We start from the raw sequence: 23,006 nt of genomic DNA on the forward strand, positions 1-23,006 counted from the left end.
CATTGGTCAAAATGAACAAAGCCACCCGGAGCCAAGATGTAAAAACCTGCAGACCATTTTATTAATAAATTGTCCCATTTCATCTGTACAGAACCAAATAAAGAAATAAAAACATTTTAAAAATGCACATGATGTTATTAGTCTGTCACATCTCAATATTACATGGCATAATCAGAAAAAACAATGAACAGCACATCCATGACTATACACAGAAAAATAATTACAAAACTGCTTTATTTTAATTTTAGCAAATTTCACTTCAAACGGACAATAGACTAACTACTGATCTGTTAAATGACAGATGGTATTCAACGCCGTCTGTACAGGAGGGGAAAGGAAGGCTGTGTGAAGCAGTGCTGCTTGTCTCTTTGGACAAGAAGTTCCTGGGTTCCAAGTCATTTCCTTTAACACTTCCTACCCACAATTCCCACTCCGCTGCCCCTCAGTCCCCTCAAGCCCCACCGCCGGAACAGCTGAACCCTACTAGAAAACAGCGGAGGAATCCTGGGGCGGGGTTGTTTCTCAGTGTCTGGTCACAGATCTTGGGCAGCAGATGGAAAAGACCAGAATCTTGGGTGATTTCCGGTCCAGAGAGGCAGAAATACAGAGGTCAGGGAGAGGGAAGGACAAGAGTGTGCTGGCTAGTCAGTTGAGAAAAAAATCTCAATCCCACTGAAAAAAATTGAAAGCAAATCTCTAAAGGCCCCAAAGTTTGCTACTTTAATACACTTGTAACAAGAGAAATGACCAAAGGTCAAAAGGGTTAGTCTTTAAACACAACTCCCTTAAGAAACAGTGTACAAAGTCATTACCAAACCTTCCTCCACCACCTTTAATATCAGCGTGACCTTCACATTCGTTTGTGTGCCAGCCTGACCCCCCGTGAGCCACCAGCTGGAAACCTCCAGCCAAGTTTAAACCTTTCCCCTCAGTGAAAACCGGGCTCTGGCAACTCCTCTAGGTTGAGCTTGGATGTGAAGAGGTCCCCAAAGTTGTCCACTGCAAAGGTAACGCATCCGCTACAGAGCAACTGGACACCAGTGAAAGCCCAATACTATACAACTGCAAGATCAACTCAATAAGGGCACACAGTCTAATGGTAGTAAAGAAGAAATATTATACTTTAGGTCAACAATTGTTTTATTCTTCAGCTCTCAAAGTGGCCCCCTGAGAAGTAAAACAAAACCCCCTTCCTTCTCCATACAGTTCAGTTTACAGGACCATACAGAGACATTACTACAGGAGCTCTGCACCTGCTGCAGGAGTCCTGTATCCTGTGGAAAACCACCCAGACCCCATGGTTTTTATATGTGCGAGCAGTCTGCCACAGCAAACACTTTAGAAGTTATGAAAAACTGCACGAATGTTTGGAATGCAGAGCATTCACTTTTACTTGGCAAATATTGGCAGTTGAGTGAAATTAGCAACATACTCCTTCTGTAGGAGCAGCCAGGAGTTTCAGTCCACACCAGGCTTGTGCCATAAGTGTACCATGGTGGACCAGGTTTAAACAAAAGGAGTGGGGAAACAGTTGTACTAATGAGTCCATTTTTAGGTAATCAGAATGAAAACATTAACAGTCTTGCCATGTGCAGGTACTTCAATGTCTAACCATTCCCAGACAGCTGGACAATTGAGACGGGAATCCTCCAGAAGACTGGGACACAGGCCAAACAGATCATAATGCCAATAGTTACAGTTCTTCTGCTCCTATCAACTCCTCCCCAGAAACACTTACACTTTACATGAGGAGACTGTTATGCTGAGTTAACAAGGATAAGACTTTAAAAAAGTCAACACTGATGTGCCATCCAAATCAAAGCTGCAAGGAATTTAGAACACCGAGGAGCTGAACATGTAAAAGGAATTCTTGTTTAAAAACGTGGAGCGCTGCCTAAGTACCAACTAAGTGTTACAGCATACTTTCAGCACTCTTGGGTTTCAATTGCCATATTCAGACCTCATTTCCCAACTTTATCAATGAGGGAGAGAGGAACAGTACATGCAGGAATCCAGCCTCCTTCCCAATACTGATAACTAGAAGGGGGAGGGAACAAGAGACCGATTACCATGGAAACTTAAGCAGCATAATAGTAACCATGGAGACCGTCTCTCTCTCATGTGAGTCAACACTACAAAGACTGTTCTCCACTAATCCAGTCACAAAAGAAGGGGCCTGCAGGAGAGGAGTACCAACCCAGGAACAAAAATACTGACCCTAAGACCGTGACAAGCGCACACCGAGAAAAAGTAGGTTCGGGCTCTGGCAACGCCTGGCTTTATCCCCTAACCAGCACACCCCTGGGACATCAGGCACCCTCCCTGGGTTATTTCTAAAAAGAACAGTCACCTCTCCTGCCCGGCCACCTCACACCCGTCTCCGAACCGGAGGGGCAGAGCTTGGCGCCGCAGAGAGAAAGAGAAGGCAACTAGAGAACAAGCAAAAAAGAAAACCAAATCAATAGCAAAACAATAAATAAGGCTATGACTGAACAAAATATTAAAAATGTGCAATGATTCCATTAGCATCCAAAAAATGCTTTGATTTTAAATGTACACTTTCCCCACACAGCTGCTTCTTGTTCATTTTTCTTGAGATACTGGGCATCTTTCCTAAAAAGGTATTTCTGCAGTTGAAATAAAGATAACCACATATCCTTGTGAAATGGGGTAGGGGCAAAAAAAACAAGTTGAGAGGGTAGGGTGCTTTCTGTTTCATGCAGGAACTACCCCCACATGAAGACTGGAAGATTGCATCTCCACAAGAGGTTACAATACATTGCAGGGATATAAAACAGCTGTTGACAGCAATATTACTTCCAAGCTCTGTAATAATTCTGCTTGTGCAGCAGCCCCTGGGATGTCCCTGATCAGGCAGGGAATCCGTCACCCAGGCCGCCACAGGAAATGCATAACTGATACTGCAGTAATGCAAAATCCCTCAGCACACCAAGGGTGCAACCCTTCTGCACATTTTTCCAGATAAAGAAAAGAAATGAAGCAAATACAGAAAGGTTTTCAAACCAGTTGGGTCACCTTCCACTGTGCAAAAAAAAGTCCATCTCTCCACTACAAAGTCAAGTCTGGCACAAGTGTCCGGGTGATCACACTGGAAACGCCAGCCTTTGCTTGAAAACCAGAGTAGCTCCACTCTCGCGCTGCTTTGGAGTCAAAAAGTTACTTTTGGGAACAACCTTGACCTTTTTTACTTAGGGGCCATGAAGGTGCAACAGTATAGCCCCTTCGTCTTTCCCCAAACAGGAGGACGTTCCCTCAGAAGTTAAGGGGGCAACCAAACATTCCAACCCCCCCAACTCCTGAATAAGAGCTCTTATCCACTTAGTGGCTACCAAGAAACGAGAAAGAGGCAACCAAACAGGACTGGGCTATCAGATGTGTTTTGTTTTTATTGGAACAGCCGGTCTGCAGGACCTTTGGCCAACCCTGGTTTCCAAAACAGAAATCTACCCACAGACCATCACAGGCTCAGATGAGCGCAGTCGTACTCCCAACAACAACGAAAACACAACAGTCCCTGGCAGGCAAGTGGGAGAGGGGCCGGGGGGCAGGGGGTGATACAATATCAGTGATCGATTCAATCAAATCTCGACTTCTTTTTACAAGTCATACCCTGAAGCCAGATAGCAGAAAAGCTATGGTCTTTTCTTCCCAACAAAGTCAACAAAAAAAGTCTCAACCTTCCCAAAAAATCTGAAGCCCTTGTTTTGGCCCAGGACATCACACCACTGAGAAGGGGGGGGTGATTGTGCACAATAGTTGCACCAAAGCTGCTGTGTGAGAGTCCCCTGGCCCCTGCCCCCCCCCCTCCCAAAAAATGAAGAAAATTTGGCATGGGAAGACAAAAAAATACAAATCAAAACAGTCTACATGCAAAATGATGCTTAAAAAAAAAAAAGTCTCATCTGTCATGAACTGAACATGAACTGCTTGAGTCTGTGGAGACCGGGGGGAAGGAGCGACTCAGATACACGCAATACAGGAGGAAGATGGGGCTACAGGTCACTACAGAAGCCTCCTAAGAGGCCAGACAGGAAGCAGCCTGCCCCTGGAGTAAGGTGGGGGGGGAGGGGGGGGGGGTGGTCCGGCTTCGCTGTCGGAGAAGAGGGGATGGGAACTGGAGGCCCCAGCCTGGCCATCAGAGGGCGCCGCTGGGCTTTAGCTTGCATGGTGGTCTTCCAGGCTGGGACGGGCAGAGGTGAGGGAGGGTGGGATGGCGAAGAGAACGGCCACTGGGAGCCCCTCTGACTCCCTCTACCTGTCCTTGAGTTCCCGCGTCACGCGCTTGGTGATGCGGCCACACAGCAAGCCCACCAGGAAGAGAACGCACACCCCCAGCGCGATCATGAACAGGATGTAGTTCTTGGAGGGCGAGATCATCACCTGCATGGCCAAGTCTGAGAAGCCCTCTGCTGGAGCCACCTAGGAAAACACATCCCAAGGAACGACAGCAGGAAAAAGGAGAGCAGGTCAGGAGGAGGGGGAAACTGTTAAGAGGCGGGCCAGGCTCGAGAGCTTGCAGCACCCACCTTGGCAGCGTAACTCCACATCTCGATCCGGTCCTGCAGTCTCTTCTTGCACTCCGGCTGCAGGCGAACCCGCTTGTCATTCAGGGCCTCCATCAGACACGACATCTCTGAGAGAGACCGAGAGACGGGCTGAGGCCAGCGTCCTGCTGTAGGTCCCCCGTACAGCCCGAGCTGCACCTTTTAAACACTCATGTCAAAGTTTCCCCTTCACAGCACCCAAATACCACTGCAGGTCTGGCAGAACTTGCTTCTCAATTATGGGCTTTACACGAGCTTTTGGAGAAACTCGGCACCCATCATCTGACTGCACGATGTGTGACCGTACCTCGGCCGAGCCAATCCAACTGTCCCTTAGGTCAGGATTAGGCAACGCTGTGCTTCAAAGCTGTGGGCTTTCTGGAACCGATTTAGTAAAGAAGCCACGTTACCCATTTTATTATGCCTAAGTGTATAAATTGTAAACCGAGCCCTGGCGTGACGTGCTGAACCCAACAGGGGGCAGGAGCGGCGGCGGCACTCACGGCGGCCTCGGCCAGGGGGGATGGCGGCGCAGTGATGCTTGATGTCCAGGGCGCAGGCCGTGTGCAGGACGGGGTCCACGAATATGTCCGCCTTGCTCTCCTTCAACATGTTCAAGACCTCCTGCAGAGAGAGGGGCAGCCGTCAGAGGGGTGATCTTTCACTGGTGAGGGAACAATCAGTCTTTGCCAACAGGACAATGCGTCTGCCTGCAAACTTTAGTCTAGGTACTGGAGAAGGGCAGAAGAGCACTAGTCCCCCACCTCTGTCCCTCGTCCAACCACTGCACACTGGGCTTCGGTACCGAGCCGGTGAATGGCAATGCTCAGGATACCTGCAGCATGCACTTCGATGTTAAGTGTAGCGAAGGGGGGCTGTTATCAAGGACACAACGGGGCAACAGAATGACGCCGAACAGTCACAAGCATATTGAAGCGGGATGGGGGACCAGCAGTGTCTCACCTTCTTGCAGGGCTCATACTTGATCTTGAGCAGGTTGATCTTGAGACACTCCTCCACCTGGCCAGTCTGCTCCTGAGCTGCTGCCTCCTCGGAGCACAGCCGGGAGATCTGAGGAAACAGAAACCAGAATCGTCGTCGCCCTCCACTGAGCCAGGCCCCTTCTCTCACCTGTATTAACTGCAGCAGTACACGCAAGCAAATAAGTGATACTAAGAACGTCTTCCCCAAGCCTGGGTAAAACTGGGGATTGATTTAGTGTCATTGATTTGATGAGAATCCTCATTGAAACAGACGCTCAGGCGAATTGTTAGTAACTGAGCCTCCTCGTGTTTGTAACCTTAGTGATCTCAAATGCTCAGAGAACTCCGGATGTTCACTTTACAGAACTGCTTCTGTTGTGTTGGCATTCTTCCAACATGTAACCTAGTCCATACTTTGATCACACCATCCAAAACCCATTTATGTATTAAGAGTCACCTAAGGACAGAGACCCCAACTGTGTCTGATTAGACATAGGGAACCACAGCAGCTTGTGTTATGACCTTAGATGACCTTTCCTAATATAAATGAAGCGATCACTCTCCCGAGAGAAGCTGGCAGGGCTCCGACACCAGACATTTCTGTGCAAACACACAAGGTCTGTGTAGCAGCTACAGGTGAGCTTGTATACCTTCAGACAACGTGGACTAGATGCTACTTCCCTGCTGCAGCTCTAGGTTAAACTGCTGCCCGACCACAGTCGTCATGGTGAGACGGTCCCGGCGGTCAGCGGGCGGTCCAGAGCACCCAGCCTCACCTCGTCAGTGCAGTGCACCTGCAGCTGGGGGTCCAGCCTGTAGTCCAGCGCCGACTCCTGCAGGATGACCCTGATCTGGTCCTCGCAGTCAGGGGAGAGGCGCTGCGGGGGCAAAAGGCACAGCCGGCCATCACAAACAGCACAGCCGGCCCTCAAGAGCACAAAGCCCTGCAGACATTCCTTCCCTTGGGAAGTACGGCAAACGCTGTACATTGGAGGGTGAGGGGACAGCAGCAGATCAAAAGACCAAATCTGCAAACCATTTAGCTATGGATAAATTGTTATTGCAGTTAAGTCATGTCAGAGGCCCATCCATAGCCCTCGATGTGTTTTAAGTTGCAGCCCAGCTCTGGACACAGCTGGAGGATGGCTTCCAACAGGGGCTCTACGAGTGGGAAGAGAAGCGATGTTGGCCAGCTGGGCCAGGCCCCTCACCTGGTCAGCGTACTTGAGCTTGAGACAGGAGATGACCTGGCCCTCCAGCTCGCTGTCGTCGTGGGCTTTGGTCAGGATGCTCTGGCAGAACTTGGGGATGTCGGCCTTGCAGGCCTTCCGCAGCACAGGATTCAGGCGGTAATCTGGAAAAGCGACAGACACAGGCGGCTGACGCGTCTCGCTGCAAAACGAGCGGCTCCTAACGGGGGGAGCGAGCGAGCGTGGCGGTACCTGTGTTCTGGGTGATCTGCCGCTTGGTAATCATCTGCTTGCACTTGGGGTCCATCAGCTCGCTGTTCTTGTTCTGCTTCAGGCACTGCAGCACGTTCTTCGTGTCGGCATCAGTGCAGAAGCGCTGGACGGCGAAAGAGAAACCCATTAGCACAGCGAGAGGGAGCCCACTGGAACCTCTTGTAGAACTAGAAGACGAAGTGATGAAAGGACACCAGGGCACATGAAGAGTTGAGCCTGGCTCACCTTGATCATCTGCTTGCACACCCGCATGAGAGTGTAGTCAAGCTCGGGGTCCATCATCTCCACCTCCTGCAACCTGAACACCTTCTGGTGGCAGCGAGATGTCAGCTGCTTCTTGTTCTCTTTCAGGCACTCGATCACCTGGGGGACGGAAGAGCCAGAGAACAGTCTTTCCAGCATTTTACCAACCAGGCTGCGTGCCTGCTCTCCCTTGACCAAGCAGCGCTTTGCCACTTGCCTCTAAATAACTGGCATGTGCAGAGCTATACAACCTGGGTCACCTGCATCCATGCCAAACCATGGCCGGATATTGACTAGAGTTCCCTTCATTTAATTGAACCCCTTCTGATGAAAATCCTACACGTTGTAGAGGATAAGTTAAAACATATAAGGGAATGGAAGCTACAAAAGCACAGATCACCAATAAAAGCAGGGCACACCGAGACTACGAAACTTGTCATTTGTGAATTATCAGACTATCTTAATTCCAGTCCACACTGCATCAGAAACCATCATGAAGGAAATGTTATGCAAGTAAGTATTGTCCTACCTGGGCATTGCCAAAGGCCACATTTTGGCAGTACTTCCCAATGTCCTGCTTGCAGGATTCATACAATTCAGGCTCCAGGCGAATATCTTCGGTCTGCAGAGAACAAGCAAATTCTATAAAAATACTAAATCAACCCACTAAGGCTGAAACCAAACCATCTACTGGTCCTTTGGAAACCATCGCAAAGCTGGGCTGCTGATCAATGACAAAACAGTTTGTCAGCATGCAGAAACCTAAATCTGTAGCTCTCAGAAGCAGACATTCATCATGAAAAAGGAGGGCAGGTTTCTAATCAAGTTAGATGACTGGTAAAACATTAACAGCGGGAAAAAAAATGCATACAATATGTGCGAACCAAATATCTATTCATAAGCCTGTGACTTTGTAGGAAACTGAATTGCCCAGTACCGTTAATTAGACACTGCAGGTCACTGCCATGCCATCTCAGAAGAGCGTGCAGACACTAATGGACCACCAACAAACCATGAATAACCAATAACAATGTTTAATTTAAGGGTGATCTAATTTTTTAACGAGGCGCATAGAATTTTAGGGCTTGACTAAAATGAGCGATGGACGATAATTTCCATCAGTCTATGTATTAGGAAACACGTAGGACTCTCTGGGATATTGCTCAAGGATGGCCTTTTCCCTTCTCTCCCATTAGAGAAGCCGGAATCGCTGCGGCGCGCCTGGCTGTGCTCCACCTGCCCAAGCCCCCCCAGCGCCTCACCATCTCCAGCTCCTCCACGCGCAGCTGCTTGCGGCACTTGAGGGAGACGCGCTGCTCCTTGACGTCCTGCAGGGTGTCGTTCCGCACGGTGGTGCTCAGGCAGATCACCACGTCCACTCTGCACGGAGAGAGAGAGAGCGCGCACACCCACGTCAGACACGCCACCCACACCAATCACACCGCATCACCCAGACCGCCCCCCTGAAAGACAGGTAGCAGCTCCACTCCTGGGGAGTCACTGCCATTGCAGGGTTGGCCATCACCAAGTAACCAGTGACAATCTCACAACATTCGCTACTTGAGCGTGCATTTAAAGCACTCCTGTGGTCTGGAAACCGACTTTGGAATAACAACATCTGGCGTTATAACATCACACCACGTTAATCTATTTAGTTTTGTCCTCCCCTATAACTGCTGTTGCTGCTGTGCCAAACTGGACTAACACTGGGAAACGTCAAATAAGACATCACACACAAGAGAACTGCTTTCCCATTAAGTAAGAGGGGAAAAGCAGGCTAGACAACCCCAGCAGCCCACTTACTTCTTTTTTATGTTGGGACACAGTTTGAGTACATCTTCCTTACACGCCATCTTGAACTTGTAGGAGAAACGGAAATCCTTCATCTGAATCTGCACAGGGAAGAGAAACAGAAGGGCAGTAGGGTCAACAGCGCAGCACTATTGTGTGGCGAGACTACAACCGCAGGAACAAAGGAGGTCCAACGAACAGGACTATACGGCCTGGAGACCCTCATCTGGATATAGCTGAAGACGGGGAACGATAATCACTATTATCCTTTGTCTTCAAAGGACAGTGCTTTATTTCCCCACAACAACCTCAAATTGCAGCACAGTACGATCATTTTAGAGCAATAAGCCCATTTCAAAGAAGGGCTCATAATGTGAATTCTGCATAAGCAGATAGTAACAGGTTAAGACAACCAAATGAAGTAAACTAAAGTTATGTGAAAACTCCCGATCCTTATAATACAGGTAGCTTATCAAGGCAGACTTACAAGACTACTGCGAGACACCTCCTTCCTTAAGACACGAAGGAAGCAGGTGCACATACACAAAGGGAAACTGACAAATCTATCTGCTTCCACTCGTGCTTCTGATGAGACTCAGACACGTCACCCCACAGATCTGCTCAGCCTTACCAGCTGGAAGTGGGTGACTCCCACAATGCACTTCTCATTCATCTCCTTCTGATGCTTGTTCTGCACCAGGCACTCCATCAGGTCGCCTGTGTCGATCTGATTATCAGCCACCTCCTGGGAGACACAAGCAGAAGAACGGCACAGTGTTTGCAGAGTCAGCAGACAGTGCCCAGGCGCCCAAGTGGCAGCTGGGTGGAGGTTGTTGAAACAGGAGGGGCACACTCACATGGCAGTAGGTCTGGATGACCGGTTCACAGGCTCTGATCAGCAGGGCCTCGATCTGGATGTCCTGTTGGCAGCAAGAGGTGTCACTACCAGAACGCAGCTAGGTAATAAGTGCGGTGGTATTTTAACTCTGCTCTTAATACATCTTTCCTGAAATTTTTAATATTAAATGAGGGGTCAGACATTTCGATCACAAAACTCCTAGGAACGAGAAAGCTAAAACAGCATTAAAGGTTGTATTTTGTGCTGCAATACTAAAAGAAGTGGACATGCATGGTATACCAAGCTCTGAGAATTACTGGACAGAAAGTCTCCATCATGCAAGATGGCCCTCACAGTCACCCATTATAAATCCCCCTGACAGCAGATCTACAGACACCAGTGCCCTCCTGCAGCCCCACCTCGGACTCCAGCTCCGTGAGGTTGCCAACCACATCCCGGCACTCAGCCATCAGGTCCTCCAGGTGGTCCTGCAGACACTCCAGCTCCTGGGGCAGACGGGACACGAGTCATCCACCTGCACACTCCTTCTGCTGCACCACACCGCCCGCCCCTATACTCTGTTACCTGTCCGACAGCAGCCTGCACCCCCCCGCGCCCCTATACTCTGGTACCAGACCCCCCCTCCACCGCACCCCTGTACTCTGGTACCTGACCAACAGTGGCGTGCACCCCCCCTGCTGTACTCCGGTACCGCGTCCCCCCCGTGCCCCTGGACCCCAGTACCTGGCCCGTCTCCGTCTTCTCGCTGCACCACTTGCCCAGGTCCGTCATGCAGCGCTCCTGCAGCGCGGGGTCCAGCTTGACGTCCAGGGCGCGCTGGTGCAGGATCCGCTGGACCTCGGCCTTGCAGTCGCGGGACAGCTGGCAGCAACAAGGGGGACAGCCGTCAGCATGGGGCACAGACAGAGCAGGCACGCAGTGAAGCCATCCTGCTGGCCATGTCTGCGCTTCCTAATGCTTATGTATACAGGGAGGGCATCAAAGAACTGGTCTTTAAACAAACTATTCCTGGTGCACAAACAAACCATTCCTGCAGGTGTTAAACAAATACTTGCGTTGTAAACCTGCCAATAGACTGACTTGATATGACCTCCTCTGAGCCTAATCCAAATGTGCATTTCACCCCCACTCGGCTACCGCTCTGGTCCCCTGGGAAACGTGTCCCCTGTGAAGCCACGTGTGCACACGGAGAGCCACGCACATGTGGAGGAACACGGGAAAGGTGGACAGAAGCCACTTTAAATCCAAAGCCCAGCCCTGGGGGAAAAATGGATACATTTTCACCAAGAGGACTGGACCGCAGTGGCTCTCTCACTCCGCACGCGCAGGTGTGACTTATGACCGATATTTTTCTCTAGGACGGATACGGGGACGAGCCAGAGGGATGCGCGGGGCCCGTTGAACACGCTACAGCTCCGGGCGCCGTACCCGCCTGCCCTGCTCCTCTGTGCGGTAGGCATGGCGGTAGAGGCAGGAGAAGATGGCGCCGGGTGGCATCATCTCGTTGGTCTCGTTCCAGCCGTGGGTGTGGCACAGGCGGGCGGCGTCGCCTTGGCACTTCTTGTAAAGGATGGGGTCCAGCCTAGTGCAGACAGGGAAGTTAAACGTGCAGATTGGCCACACAGTACACCCCAGTGTCCCGCCTGCACCACCAGCACACTGGAGAATACACAGCGCTGCAAAGCATTGTGGGCAGCCTGGACTAGGTGGAGACTAACAGGCCTTAAAAACGTGCCTTTTCGCCCGACATGGAAATCTCAACACAAGCCCTGTAGAAACTGCTGAGAGCAAGCTATCAAAGAACCTCGGCTTTACAAGTCATGTTTAGAGCAACGTCACATCATGGGCTTTTTTTTTTAAAGCGAGACAATTTAGTTTTACATACAAAACTAGAGACAGCAAGACTGCACATCACAATCGGAGGACACTGTGTGGGTAGTCACAGGCCTATTGCCTGTTATTAGCCTGGCTAGAGAGAAGGAAACAAATCTCTCGTTTTCATATTCATCACCAACCCAAGGACTAAGAAAATCTTTTGCAAGAGGAGCCCACTCCGCCAACCACAAGTTTTCTAGCTCTTCACAGAGCAAGTAGAAGAGGCACTATTTGAGAGAGCGAAGAGGAATCTGAAGCAACCCACGTCCCGAGAGCAGCTGTGCAAGACGGCGTCGCGACCTCCAGTCCCCTTGCTGCCAGTGAGCCCGGGGAAGCGGAGGGCAGAGCAGGGAGGAGACACTCACTTCCAGTCCCGCGAGATGAAGTACTGGAGCTCCAGCAGCCGGTGCTCACAGTCCTCCACCATCTTCTCCGTGTAGAGATGCTCCATCAGACAGGACAGGATCCTGTGGGCCAGAGATTCGAGTGGTCAGCAGACAAAGCAGAGCCAACTCTCCCTTGCACTGCTGGCTCCAGCTGGCCAGAGCTGTAGTTTCAGGCAACACGTAGGGTAACCCAAGATCTTCGACACGACAACGATACAAAGTCACCCAAAATAAGACTTAAGTCTCCTCTCACCGTGCATATCTTGTGTATTTTTTTATGTCATTCTGCAAAGCACTTTGAGAAGCCACCTTTAAAAAAGTGCTATATAATAACGTTTTTTTTATTATTTTGGAACATCTGACAAACCACACTTGGGAAGACCGATTAAAACCTCAGGGCTCTTTTACAGAGTTCTAAAATGTGCTGCTAGCAGTTCTAATTAGCAGCCAGCAACAGCAGCAGCAAACAGACGGTGGTGTGAAAATGGGAGATGCTCTTCTGAAGTCAGCACAAAGCTCACATCCAGAAGAGAGCTGCACTCTCAATATTTCCATCTGCAGGCATGAGGTTCGACTGTGTTCAAAAAACATTGGGAGTCCTTGTCTTTAATGAGTGTGGCTATCTGACCCATCTGGGTTCACAGGGCAAAAAAAAACTCCACTAGAATCCTGCAAGGTAAACCCTAGAATTGATCTAAAAAGCCAGGGACATTCTGCAGACACGTACTTGATTCATTGGCCATTAATATGATTTGTAGCTTCAAGCAAAGTGCATTAGAACCCAACTTCTGGTCAAACCAGCTCTGCAGGCCTTTTCGGTAATCTGGATTAGGCCTTCTGTAGTTTGACCTGGTTGTCCTCTTACACTTATGGATTTTAACTGATTCAGAAGTAAGCACTATACTTCCAGTAGCGATTGTGTGCACAATGGGTGCAGGAGTAATTCACTGGGGAAACACTAAACTGGAACAACTACAGGCACTGGAGGCCTAGAAAGAAGGCGGCAGGTACTGACATGGGGTCACCATTGCGGATGTGCTTGCAGGCAGTCTGGATGACCGACTCGCAGGCCTCGTTCAGCGCCCGGTCGATCCGGTAGTCCGCGCCAGGGTCCGTTTCCTGGATCAGATTCTGCAGCTGCAGGGACACAGAGGGCTCCTTCAGTGGCTTAGGCCACATGCAACAGCCCAAGACTTGGGCAGGATGGAGTTAAGGAAGGAAAAGGTGCAGGATTTCTGCCTTCGTATCGCTACTTAAACATTACCTGCACACGGCAAAATTACCAAGATGAAAGCACCTCTTGCACAGACGTCACCTCATAAGCATTTAGGAGACCTACATACTGTACGTGTATAAATCACTATCCGCCTTGAAGAGGTGCTACTGCGTGAACAGTCAGTCACAGGTGTATATGAAATACAGTACACAACACACCCCGGAGCACAGAGACTCGTGGCAACAGCCAGCCCAACCTTCTACCCTGATCTCTCAGAGGAACCCCAATGTCTTGACTTCTGCCCCACCTGAGCTTCCACCCTGCGACGCGAAACCATGCAAAGCCGGCCCTTTTACCGGGCCTCAGCAGACAAACGAGCGATCAAGGGTGCGAAGTAAACAGCTTGGCCAGTACAGGACCCAGGAGATGCTCGAGTCCTTGAGGAACCCCCTGAAGAACCCCAGGCCCGTCTCACCGACTGCTGGCAGAGGGGCTCCAGGCTCCCCTTGTCGCCGCGGCCCACGCGCATGAGGCAGTGCAGCGTGCGCCCCTTGCGGTGCAGGCCGGAGCAGTGCGCCTCGATCTCCCCGCGGCAGTGCAGCACGATCTCCGGGCTCAGCGAGAAGTCCTCCATCAGCATGCGGCGGTAGTCCAGCATCTCGCCCTGGCACTCCCCGCTCACTGTGCGGCCTGCCACACACAAAGGGCAGAGGCACAGCCGCAGTGAGACGCCGGCCCGCCCCACGGGCGCTCCCTGCGGGGCGATTCGGCGAAAGGATCTGGGGCTGGAAGCCGGAAGCGTCAAGGTTATATTTAATAAAAACTAGCTGTTGCAACAGCAGGCCCCACACCTCTGTAAAAAGACACCGTCCTTCAGATGAGACGTAAAACCGAGGTCCTGACTCTCTGCGGTCATTAAAAATCCCAGGGCGTCTCTCGAAAGGGTGTGACCCCGGCATCACGGCCAAACTTCTGCCCCCCCTGTGGCCTTTACCCTTCATGACCTCCTAATAATCCCCATCTTTGAACTGGCTTCATCACCCTGCTCTCCTCCGCACTGAGAGCTGGTGTGTGGGGAGCAGACTGGCAAATCATCCAGGTGGGGCTGGAGATTGGTAGTGGTGGAGGGGATCTCCATTAGGGGCAGTGCAGTGGCTCTGTGGCTAAGGATCTGTGCCTGAGGCTGGAAGGTTGCCAGTTCGTATCCCGTGGCCAGCAGGGGAATCCTACTCAATTGGGCCCCTGATCAAGGCCCTTCACCTCAACTGCTCCTGGGGTGCCGTACAAATGTCTGAGCCTGCGCTCTGACCCCAAGCTTCTCTCCCCGTCTGTGTCTCATGGAGAGCAAGCTGGGGTATGTGAAAAGAAATTCCTGATGCAAGAAATTATGGCCAATAAAGTGCTCTTCTCTTCAAGCGCTTTGAGTGGAGTGTCCAGAAAAGCGCTGTACAAAAGTGTCAGCAATCATGAATTACCTCTGTGCACAGCCGACTCCAGGCAGAGCAGCAGGTAGGAAAGCCGGGCCTCTCTTGCCCGGGGCAGGTTGTTGTCCACGCTGCAGCGGTATTTGCGCAGGTCCACCTTGCAGGCCTTGGCCAGCGAGTAGCTGACCTTGTAGTCCTGTGCGATCAGCTTCTGCCGCGTGGTCAGGGCATCCCGGCACTGCGCAGAAAGGCAGCTCTCGTCAGACCCGCTGGAAACCAGACCGCTGCTGGTGCCCTGGTGCTGCCCCCATGTGGCCACCGGCGGTCTTCACGTACCTTTTCAGACATGGCCTCCTCAAACTTGTGGTTGAAGAGACACTTGTAGACTCTGCCCTCGCCAGCCTGGGTCTACACACAACAGAGACAAACAGATCACACACCACACAAAAGGAAGCAAGGAGGTTTGTAAAATGTGGTAAAAAACGGTACAGCGTAGCATGGGTAGGAGCAGGACATTCCAGCTCATCCAACTGACTCAGCTGTTCTCATTTAAAGAGCACAAAAAGGAAGCTCTACAGAACTAGCAGCCTGTTTGGTCACTGGCCCAAGGATCTCAGCATGGTGCTTCTTGAAAAAAGTCCAGCTCTTACACCAGCGGTAACCCCTGATCTCTGGAAATCAGTGCGCAGAGGAGAAGAGAAAAACCTGTCAAGTTAAGTGACCAAGATGGTTCAACACTTAATGTTAGGATGTCTACATCCCAGTACCTCAGGTTTGCACTCATTTGCCTGTTTTTAGGTGGCAAAAGCCAGTGAGCACATCAAGTTTAGCACCCCAGCACCCTGCACCTGGAATTGCAGTGTCAGAGGTGAGGCAGAAGGTTTTTCTACTCAGTAGAATTCACTTAAGGAAAACTGAAACTTCCTTTCTGGAATCCCACTCAAACCTCTCCCTTCAGAGGTGCTGTATTCACCAGGAAAGAGAAGGGCAACCCGGTTTCGTAGGAGCAGGTGGGATGCGATGCTGCACCGGGCTACGCCTGCCTGTTGGAAGCAGACTGATCAAAAGGGCTCTGGGGCCTTACGTTCTCGCAGAAGCGCTCCCGGTCATCGCGGCAGGAGAAGAAGAGGTAGCGGTCGAGGTGGAAGTCGTCGGAGGAGAGCTCGGCCACGCGCAGGATGGCCTTCTTGCACTCCTCCTTGATGCTGTGCCGCCCCTCCTGCTGCTCGGCCTCGCTGACCAGCCCCTTCTCCAGGCACGCGATCACCTCGCCCTGGGAGTGGACGTCCTGCGCGGAGAGGGAGGGGAGAGGGTCTTGGCTCAGCTCTGTGACACGCGGACACGGCCCGTCCTCAGGCCTGGTCTCGCCACTCAGCGCAAAATCAGCATCACGAGTCTCAAACACTACGCGCCAGACTGAAAATTTGAGACATGAATATTTCATGCGATGTTCAAAGCAGTGGAAAAAAAATAGGTTCTGAGCAGATTAGGCTTTTGATATGGGTTTTACACCACAGACGGGTTTAGGCTGTGCAATACCAGAGAATACTGGGGTTTGTAATATCCAAGTCAGAAACGACTGGGGGGGAGGGGGACAGACCACAGGTACAGAGGTCTAGGCACCCATAGGTTTCCTGGTGTCTATAATTCTTTTGCTGCAAACTACCTTATATTTCAGAGGCTGTTTAAAAAGACAAGAGCAGGTAAGGTCTGCCACACTGCATATTTCATTATACTTGGCTCTTCCAATAAAACAGCCCATTAAAATCCATCTACATTTTATTAGATTGGTCTCGGCAGTGCATCCATCATGACACACACCCTGACCGCGAGCAGCCTATTAAAAACCCATGTCTTCTTGCCATTTCAGTGTATTTTAATGTCTCAAAGTGAATCATTATTTCACGTAAGCTACAATATGCCATGGACAATGACTTCAGTCAAAAGCACTGTCTCTGAAAGGAATTGTGTAACCCAAGTCCTTGAAAACAATGTTTTTCACACAGACTGTTCTTCAGTGGTGATGAACTTGGAGTACATGCAAAATGCACTTTTACAAAGGATTGCATTTAACTAAGGCAGTACAGTGGTGAAGTAATTAGCTTTGCTGCCTTGGAGAGCTAAGTTCCTGGGTTGAATTCCTGGGGTGCAGTCTGTTTATATATTCTCCTCGTGTTTGCATGTGTTTCCGCCAATCGGTTATTGGGAAGGTTTGAGATGCATCACACTGTTGATGCAGATGAGCTACACAGGACTGGACCACTGCTTAAACATACAAGAGCACAGAGAGAGGTTGTTTTTTTCCCCCATGATTCGAGGTTTTCAAAGGACAATGTTATCATCACTTAATGATGGGACTTGTTTAGATTGTGCATTTTTTATTTTTGCCATTCGGTTTTTCAGAAATCTACCATGAGCCCAGAGGCTCCTTTCAAAATAATCAAGAAATCACCAAACTCTTAAAAAAAAAAGAACTAGAACCATTGAAGGAAATTATCCATGACCTCCTCCATGATGGGTCAAGATGTGCCCATTTCTCAAGATGAAGACATCCGCGGCTGCAGCGAGCACCAGAGCACCGTCTTCCTCGCCATCGGGGCGTCTGCACGCGGCGCGGGCACGGGGTCGCTCTTACCTTCTCTCCAGGGTTAATGCTGCCACAGCGGAGGGTGTTGATGTCCTCTCGGCACTTGTCCATGAAGCCGCAGATGAGCCGGTAGTCGCTGAAGATGATGGTGGTCATCTTGGTGATGTACTGGTGGCACTGGTACTCGGTGATATTCCCTCGGTGGTCCACCAGACAGGACACCAGGTAGCCCTTCCCTCGCTCTTCCTCAGCACACTCCTTGATCTGCCAGCAAAACCACCAAATTAACACGAACAAGACCCCCTGGCGAGAGCACCGCAGGTGAGGTGCCCCTTCCTGCTCACAACTAAAATTGCTCACTCGCCTCCGAGATGGTGCTCTTGCACACTTCCACAGCAACGGACTCAAACTTGGGATCCGTCGTCAAGTTGTACTTGTAGTTCCACAGCAGCTGTTGGAAAGGTCAGAGGTCACTGTCAAAGCTCAGAGGGAACCAGGCACATGATGGCTTTAAAAGTAAAGACAAGACACCGCCTGCAGACTATTAATAGGTTAATGGCTTCACAGAATCCCTTATTTAGAGTGACCTCATCTACAGAGTAATTAACACACTGGGCAGTAGTACTCACATGGTTTTTATCTACAGATGAAAGTAATGGAGAAAGTCACATGAAACACTCATGTGGTGCTTTAAAAAGACCAAATTTGCATTTTACATACCACAAGGAGCAAAGTGCAACATCTGCAACTATGAGAGATTTAAAATGGCTACTTCAATCAAAATGACATCACTGTGTAGCCTGATTAAGATGGAAGTGAGCTTGTTAAATTTCACATCGGGACAATTCAACTGACACCTTCAGCTCCGTCAGGTCATGGAGTTATCAAAACTGGCTGGCATTTTACAAGCCTGATACATTTACAAGCAACCTACAGGCAGTCTGCAGGAGGCCTAAGGGCAGATAAATCAGAGTTTTACCACTGATAAGCAAACATTCAAAGAAAGCTTCCTGATAAACCTGCAAGACACTGCTGGTAATTTCAGACCCATTCGCCCACACTGTGCTCCCAAAGGTTAAAAAGCAATAAAACTTAAACACCTCACCTACCCTATTTGATCCAACAACTGACTATTTTAAAATGTACATGACACAGAAATACAAAACTGATCTTGCATTTTAGAATAATCAAAAGGCATGGCTGGGGTTTTACTGCTTCTTATTCAGAATACAGATATTAAATTGTCAAGAAGGGAAGGCACTAATATTTCATTTCAATGGAATATTCATATTAAAATGCTTAGTCTTACTCCCATTGTTATAACCTAATGATTTAAAGGCATATTAGACTCCAAGGCCTATTAGGCAGGGGATTACAGACCTCAAACAGCTTGAGAAGGAAAACAATTTACACAGATGAAGCATTCGATTCATTTAATGAATGAACGCCCAGGGCGTTTCTCGAAAAGAGTAGGGGTGTAACCCCGGCGTCCTGGCCAAATTTCCCCATTGGCCCTTACCAATCATGGCCTCCTAATAATCCCCATTTCCTGTAAAGTGCTTTGAGTGGAGTGTCCAGAAAAGCACTATATAAGTGTAAGCAATTATTATTATGATAATTATTTAAAGTATCGTGCTCAGGAGAAACGGGACTCAGGCAGCAGACGTTGCCCTTCTTACTGCACTCTGAGGGGTCTCTGCTCAAGCCGCGCTTGAGACAAGGGGCTCCGACACCCCAGAGCAGAACAAGACCCCGAGCGCGCAGGAGCCGAAGACACCGCCTCTCTGCACGAAAATGGGGGTCCTGAGGAGAGAGAGATGAAGGGGAGAAGCACTACTTACATGGTTGCAGTCTGCAGCAATCTCCGAATCCTGTCAGGGGAGAAGAGAAAAAAAAAATCAGTCGGTTCAAGTAGAAAAACACCAGGTGAGCTTCTCTTAACAGTTTTCAACCAATGGTAATTAGGGTTCACCAAAACAAAAGGGGCAAGATTTCTTTATTCCTACACACGCAGGTTTAATGACCACTGTATACAAAGCTTTTCCCGCTGCTACAGGCACCTGCGTTACACAGCCCCATCCCGCTGGGAGCTGGACAGCCTCCGCACGCATCGACACCCCGGCCAGGGAGGGGGCGCTCCAAACAAGCACAGAGCGAGCGCCCCGGCAGGCACACCCACACTCCTCCTGAAGGGAATCGCCAGACTGAAGGGCTGAACACAGGGGTGGGGTTCAGCTGGCACCCATTAACTGGACAGGCAAACCCGCAAACACTCCTACCATCCTTTCACAGAACCCCCCCCCAGAGCCAGAGCCACTGGCAGAGTCGATCCCTTCGGCTTTGTTTGACACAACCGGGCCCACAGCGCCTCAGCTCTGACTGGCGCCGCAGTCCAGGCAGGTTTCTGAACAGCCGATGCGCTCATTCCAGAGGGGCTTACCACTCACCTTCGTCCGCAAGGAACAGCTGAGCGCAGCGAGCCTTCGTCAAAGCACGGTTTGGTACAAAAGGAAAAAAACTCACATCCACCATGTCCTGCAGGAGCAAGCGCAGAACGAACGGACGCAAAAACGAGACCTCAGGAAACGAGGGCTGGTGACTTCCAGTACCCCTGAATCAACCTCATTAGTGCAGCCCAGTCTTGTGTGGCACTGAAGGGCCTCTCTTTAAGGCAAGGGTGGCACAGCAGGCATACTGATCACACCGGGATTAACGGTCATGCTGTCATGAGGTAACTCAAAACTCCACCTGGTATTAAAAACAACTGCGATCACGGTCACACTCACAAAGTCGTGGGGATTTGACAAAGGGAGGGTACCCCAGGAAGCCTGAAGAACGGGGGGGTGTGATGCAGGCTCAGGGACACATGGTCTGAATCACTGAACAGATACCAATCAAGCACACATGCTGGGAAACTCGAAGAGTGAACACGAAATTGATTAATGCAAATCGCATCATTGCCATAATCCCGCTCTCGCAATCAATAACCCTGCTCAGGGCTGCCTTGTTCACTGCTCAGCTCTAATGCACCCTGTACTGCTTCTCCTTCAGCTGGGCAGCCTCTACCCACAAACTGGAGGTAGGGATTAAAAATCCTTCAATCTCACCCCCTTCTCCACTCTTATTTTAGAGACAAGAGCTCCAGTCCAAACCAAAGAGGTGTCTTTCAGGTTTTCTGCATGAGCAACGCCTCATCCTCAAAGGCTCTAAAGAGAACTGTCCACTAATAATCAAGGGTAAGGAAAAACGCATTTTCAAATTAAGGTCCATCGTCCTTGCTCAAGCACAAAGCTGCTGAGGGGCAGAAAATACCAAACAGCCGAGAAGCTTGAGCGCCTTATAAACATGTGAAAAAACACAAATGCATTTGCAGCACAGAGTTGCTGGGGAGCTCAACCTCCACAAGTGGCTTGTCACCAACAAGGACTTCTGCTGGGACAAGAAACAGGAGACCAGTACAGTAAAAACGACAGACGGATCTCTCCTCCTGAAAGCCTGGCAGGGTCCCGGCCCTGAAAACATACAGGCGTTCCATCAGCGCGATGTACAGTACATACCGCATCAGCTGGAGCCGATGTGCAGCTTTACTCTCAGAAGCAGGTTAGCAAAAACTGACGTGCTGAAACTTGCCGAAAACTTGCAGAACCCCTGTTTATGTGGATTATTGGTCTCCATATTGGAGTTGACGACCAGTTGTCCCCAGAACAGTTGGCAGAAGCTTCTGCACACCAGCCGCTTTCAATTTCAGCGGCCATCAAAGCCTGAGGGGACTGTGCTACAACTGATACACTTAAAACTTAGGGCAGAAAATGATTTGACAATCCTGACATGTTGCATCTCTTCTGTCCAGTAATAACCGACATCTACACGATACTGAGGCCAGCCCATCACCGCAGGTCTGCTGTGCTGATGTACTTGGACAGACAGAACTAATCATGACTTGGCTCCAGGCCCAGTCAGCTCCAGTCACTGCTGTAGTACATGGAGTCTCCTTCAGTGGCAGGAGCCCTGTATTAAACACCTGCACCACAAGGATTAAAAAAAACAGATCGCCAGGATAGGGGAGGGAGGGAAAAGTGTTTTATCCCCCAACCGCTGTAAGCAGTAACAGAATGGCTTTACGCCCGTGACCAACAGTCACTTCCCTGGCAAGACACCAACCAAAGGGAACACCACAGCTCGACACCAGGTGCTTGGTAAACGCCCCACCTTCCAGCTAATGGCTGTTAAAAACCACTTGGCGACATTCATTGGTACTAAAAGGTTTTCTTAAAAAAAAATCACTCCCATGCCCTACCACAGACAACTCATTGTTCTCTGTCCCCCAAATCGGCAGTTAAGTGAACTACACAAACAAGACACTGCAGTCAATTGGTCTTAAAAGTCACAGGGGGAGGTTAATTCCACACTGAAAAGTGAAAAATGCAGTGGTATCGTTTTTTCAGTAGTTCAAGTAGGTAGCTGTGTCAGCGTACATAAGGCTGCAAGGGAACAAGTCAAGTTGTATTCCCTGCTGACAAAAAGAGAGGAAACGAAAACGTTTCGGCTGTGGAGTCTTCTTGAAGTGTCAAGGCTCCACAGCCGAAATGTTTCTTTTTTCCCCTCTTTTCAGCAGGGAATAAACCTTTACTTTTTTTTTCCCCAGTGCTGAATTAACCCCTCTGTGCTCCTTTGTAGCCCACACGCTATCACCACCCCCTTCAAACCTCTTCAACAAAGATGGCGGTGCTGCCCCCCGTCTCTCCATGTGCAAGCACACCCACTGGTCTTTGTGGGTGCAGCTTCCCAGACTCTGGAGCCCCACAGAAATGCACAGCTGGCTGGCAGGAGTACAAATCGGCACGCTCCCATCCACGAACACCAGCTTCTGGGAGAAATATGAACCTGCCTCATTTTAAGGCCTGGACTGACACCCTGCAGATACATCAAGTCTTGGAGTCTTGGCAACCTGCACACCTCAACAAGAGCAGAAAGCAGTCCTGCGCTTCACACCATTTATCCTGGAATGCTTATTTCATGATGAGCAACAGAACAGAGAGTTATCACACCCAGAACCATTAGAAACAAGTGCTATTGGTTCCAATACACTTTTAATGGATCTCAGTAGTTCCAAAAGCATGAAAGGTCGCACGCCCTCCTTCACTTGACTCGCATTAAGAGTGAAACAGAACACAGCAAGCATACCAGGGTTTAAACCACCCGCTACCCGTTAAGAATCATTTTCAAATTTAGCAACAATCTCAGAATTAAGGGAGTGTAAAAAAAAGCAGTGGCCAGCAAAGACAAACCAAAGCTTTCAGGCTCTTTTCTTGTGTTCATGAGAAAATCAACCATTAATCAAAAATCAAACATTAATGAGAAAGTCAACCACAGTTCATTTCTTTCAGATTTCCTCAACTGAGCTTCTCTGATCTTTAACAAGACACTAAGTTCGCCTCTTGCCTGTTAGTCTCATCTTTCCAGTCCAGAGAGCCAACAGCTCGTCCTGTGTTGATCTGTGGTCAAATGCCTTCAGATTTCACAGGAACAGTGACAGAGCTGGCTTTGCAGAAGGGAGCTTTCAGGCTGCCAAGAGCAAACACTGAGTCACACCAGGAAAACTGCAACGTCCTTG

General features: G+C 49.8%; 1 protein-coding gene across 1 annotated transcript in view; it reads right to left on the reverse strand.

The window, feature by feature from the left end:
* Positions 1-39: 39 nt before the first annotated feature.
* LOC102688686 (Golgi apparatus protein 1) overlaps positions 40-23,006 on the reverse strand; it is a 36,568-nt gene continuing 13,601 nt past the window's right edge. Inside the window, exons 2-26 of the mRNA XM_006641244.3 lie at positions 19,234-19,263; positions 17,757-17,843; positions 17,441-17,656; positions 15,890-16,093; positions 15,142-15,213; positions 14,857-15,043; positions 13,857-14,071; positions 13,181-13,302; positions 12,145-12,246; positions 11,333-11,486; positions 10,628-10,765; positions 10,303-10,389; positions 9,903-9,965; positions 9,677-9,790; positions 9,058-9,146; positions 8,517-8,634; positions 7,784-7,876; positions 7,237-7,374; positions 6,991-7,114; positions 6,760-6,902; positions 6,325-6,426; positions 5,529-5,636; positions 5,069-5,189; positions 4,548-4,654; positions 40-4,440 (exon numbers count right to left, since the gene is read on the reverse strand). Of these exons, the coding sequence (XP_006641307.1) occupies positions 4,273-4,440; positions 4,548-4,654; positions 5,069-5,189; positions 5,529-5,636; positions 6,325-6,426; positions 6,760-6,902; positions 6,991-7,114; positions 7,237-7,374; positions 7,784-7,876; positions 8,517-8,634; positions 9,058-9,146; positions 9,677-9,790; positions 9,903-9,965; positions 10,303-10,389; positions 10,628-10,765; positions 11,333-11,486; positions 12,145-12,246; positions 13,181-13,302; positions 13,857-14,071; positions 14,857-15,043; positions 15,142-15,213; positions 15,890-16,093; positions 17,441-17,656; positions 17,757-17,843; positions 19,234-19,263 (3,102 nt within the window). The 3' untranslated portion in view covers positions 40-4,272. The remainder of the gene's footprint in view (positions 4,441-4,547; positions 4,655-5,068; positions 5,190-5,528; positions 5,637-6,324; positions 6,427-6,759; positions 6,903-6,990; positions 7,115-7,236; positions 7,375-7,783; positions 7,877-8,516; positions 8,635-9,057; positions 9,147-9,676; positions 9,791-9,902; positions 9,966-10,302; positions 10,390-10,627; positions 10,766-11,332; positions 11,487-12,144; positions 12,247-13,180; positions 13,303-13,856; positions 14,072-14,856; positions 15,044-15,141; positions 15,214-15,889; positions 16,094-17,440; positions 17,657-17,756; positions 17,844-19,233; positions 19,264-23,006) is intronic.

This window comes from Lepisosteus oculatus, chromosome 20 (assembly GCF_040954835.1).
Source record: "Lepisosteus oculatus isolate fLepOcu1 chromosome 20, fLepOcu1.hap2, whole genome shotgun sequence".
Classification (NCBI taxonomy): domain Eukaryota; kingdom Metazoa; phylum Chordata; class Actinopteri; order Semionotiformes; family Lepisosteidae; genus Lepisosteus; species Lepisosteus oculatus.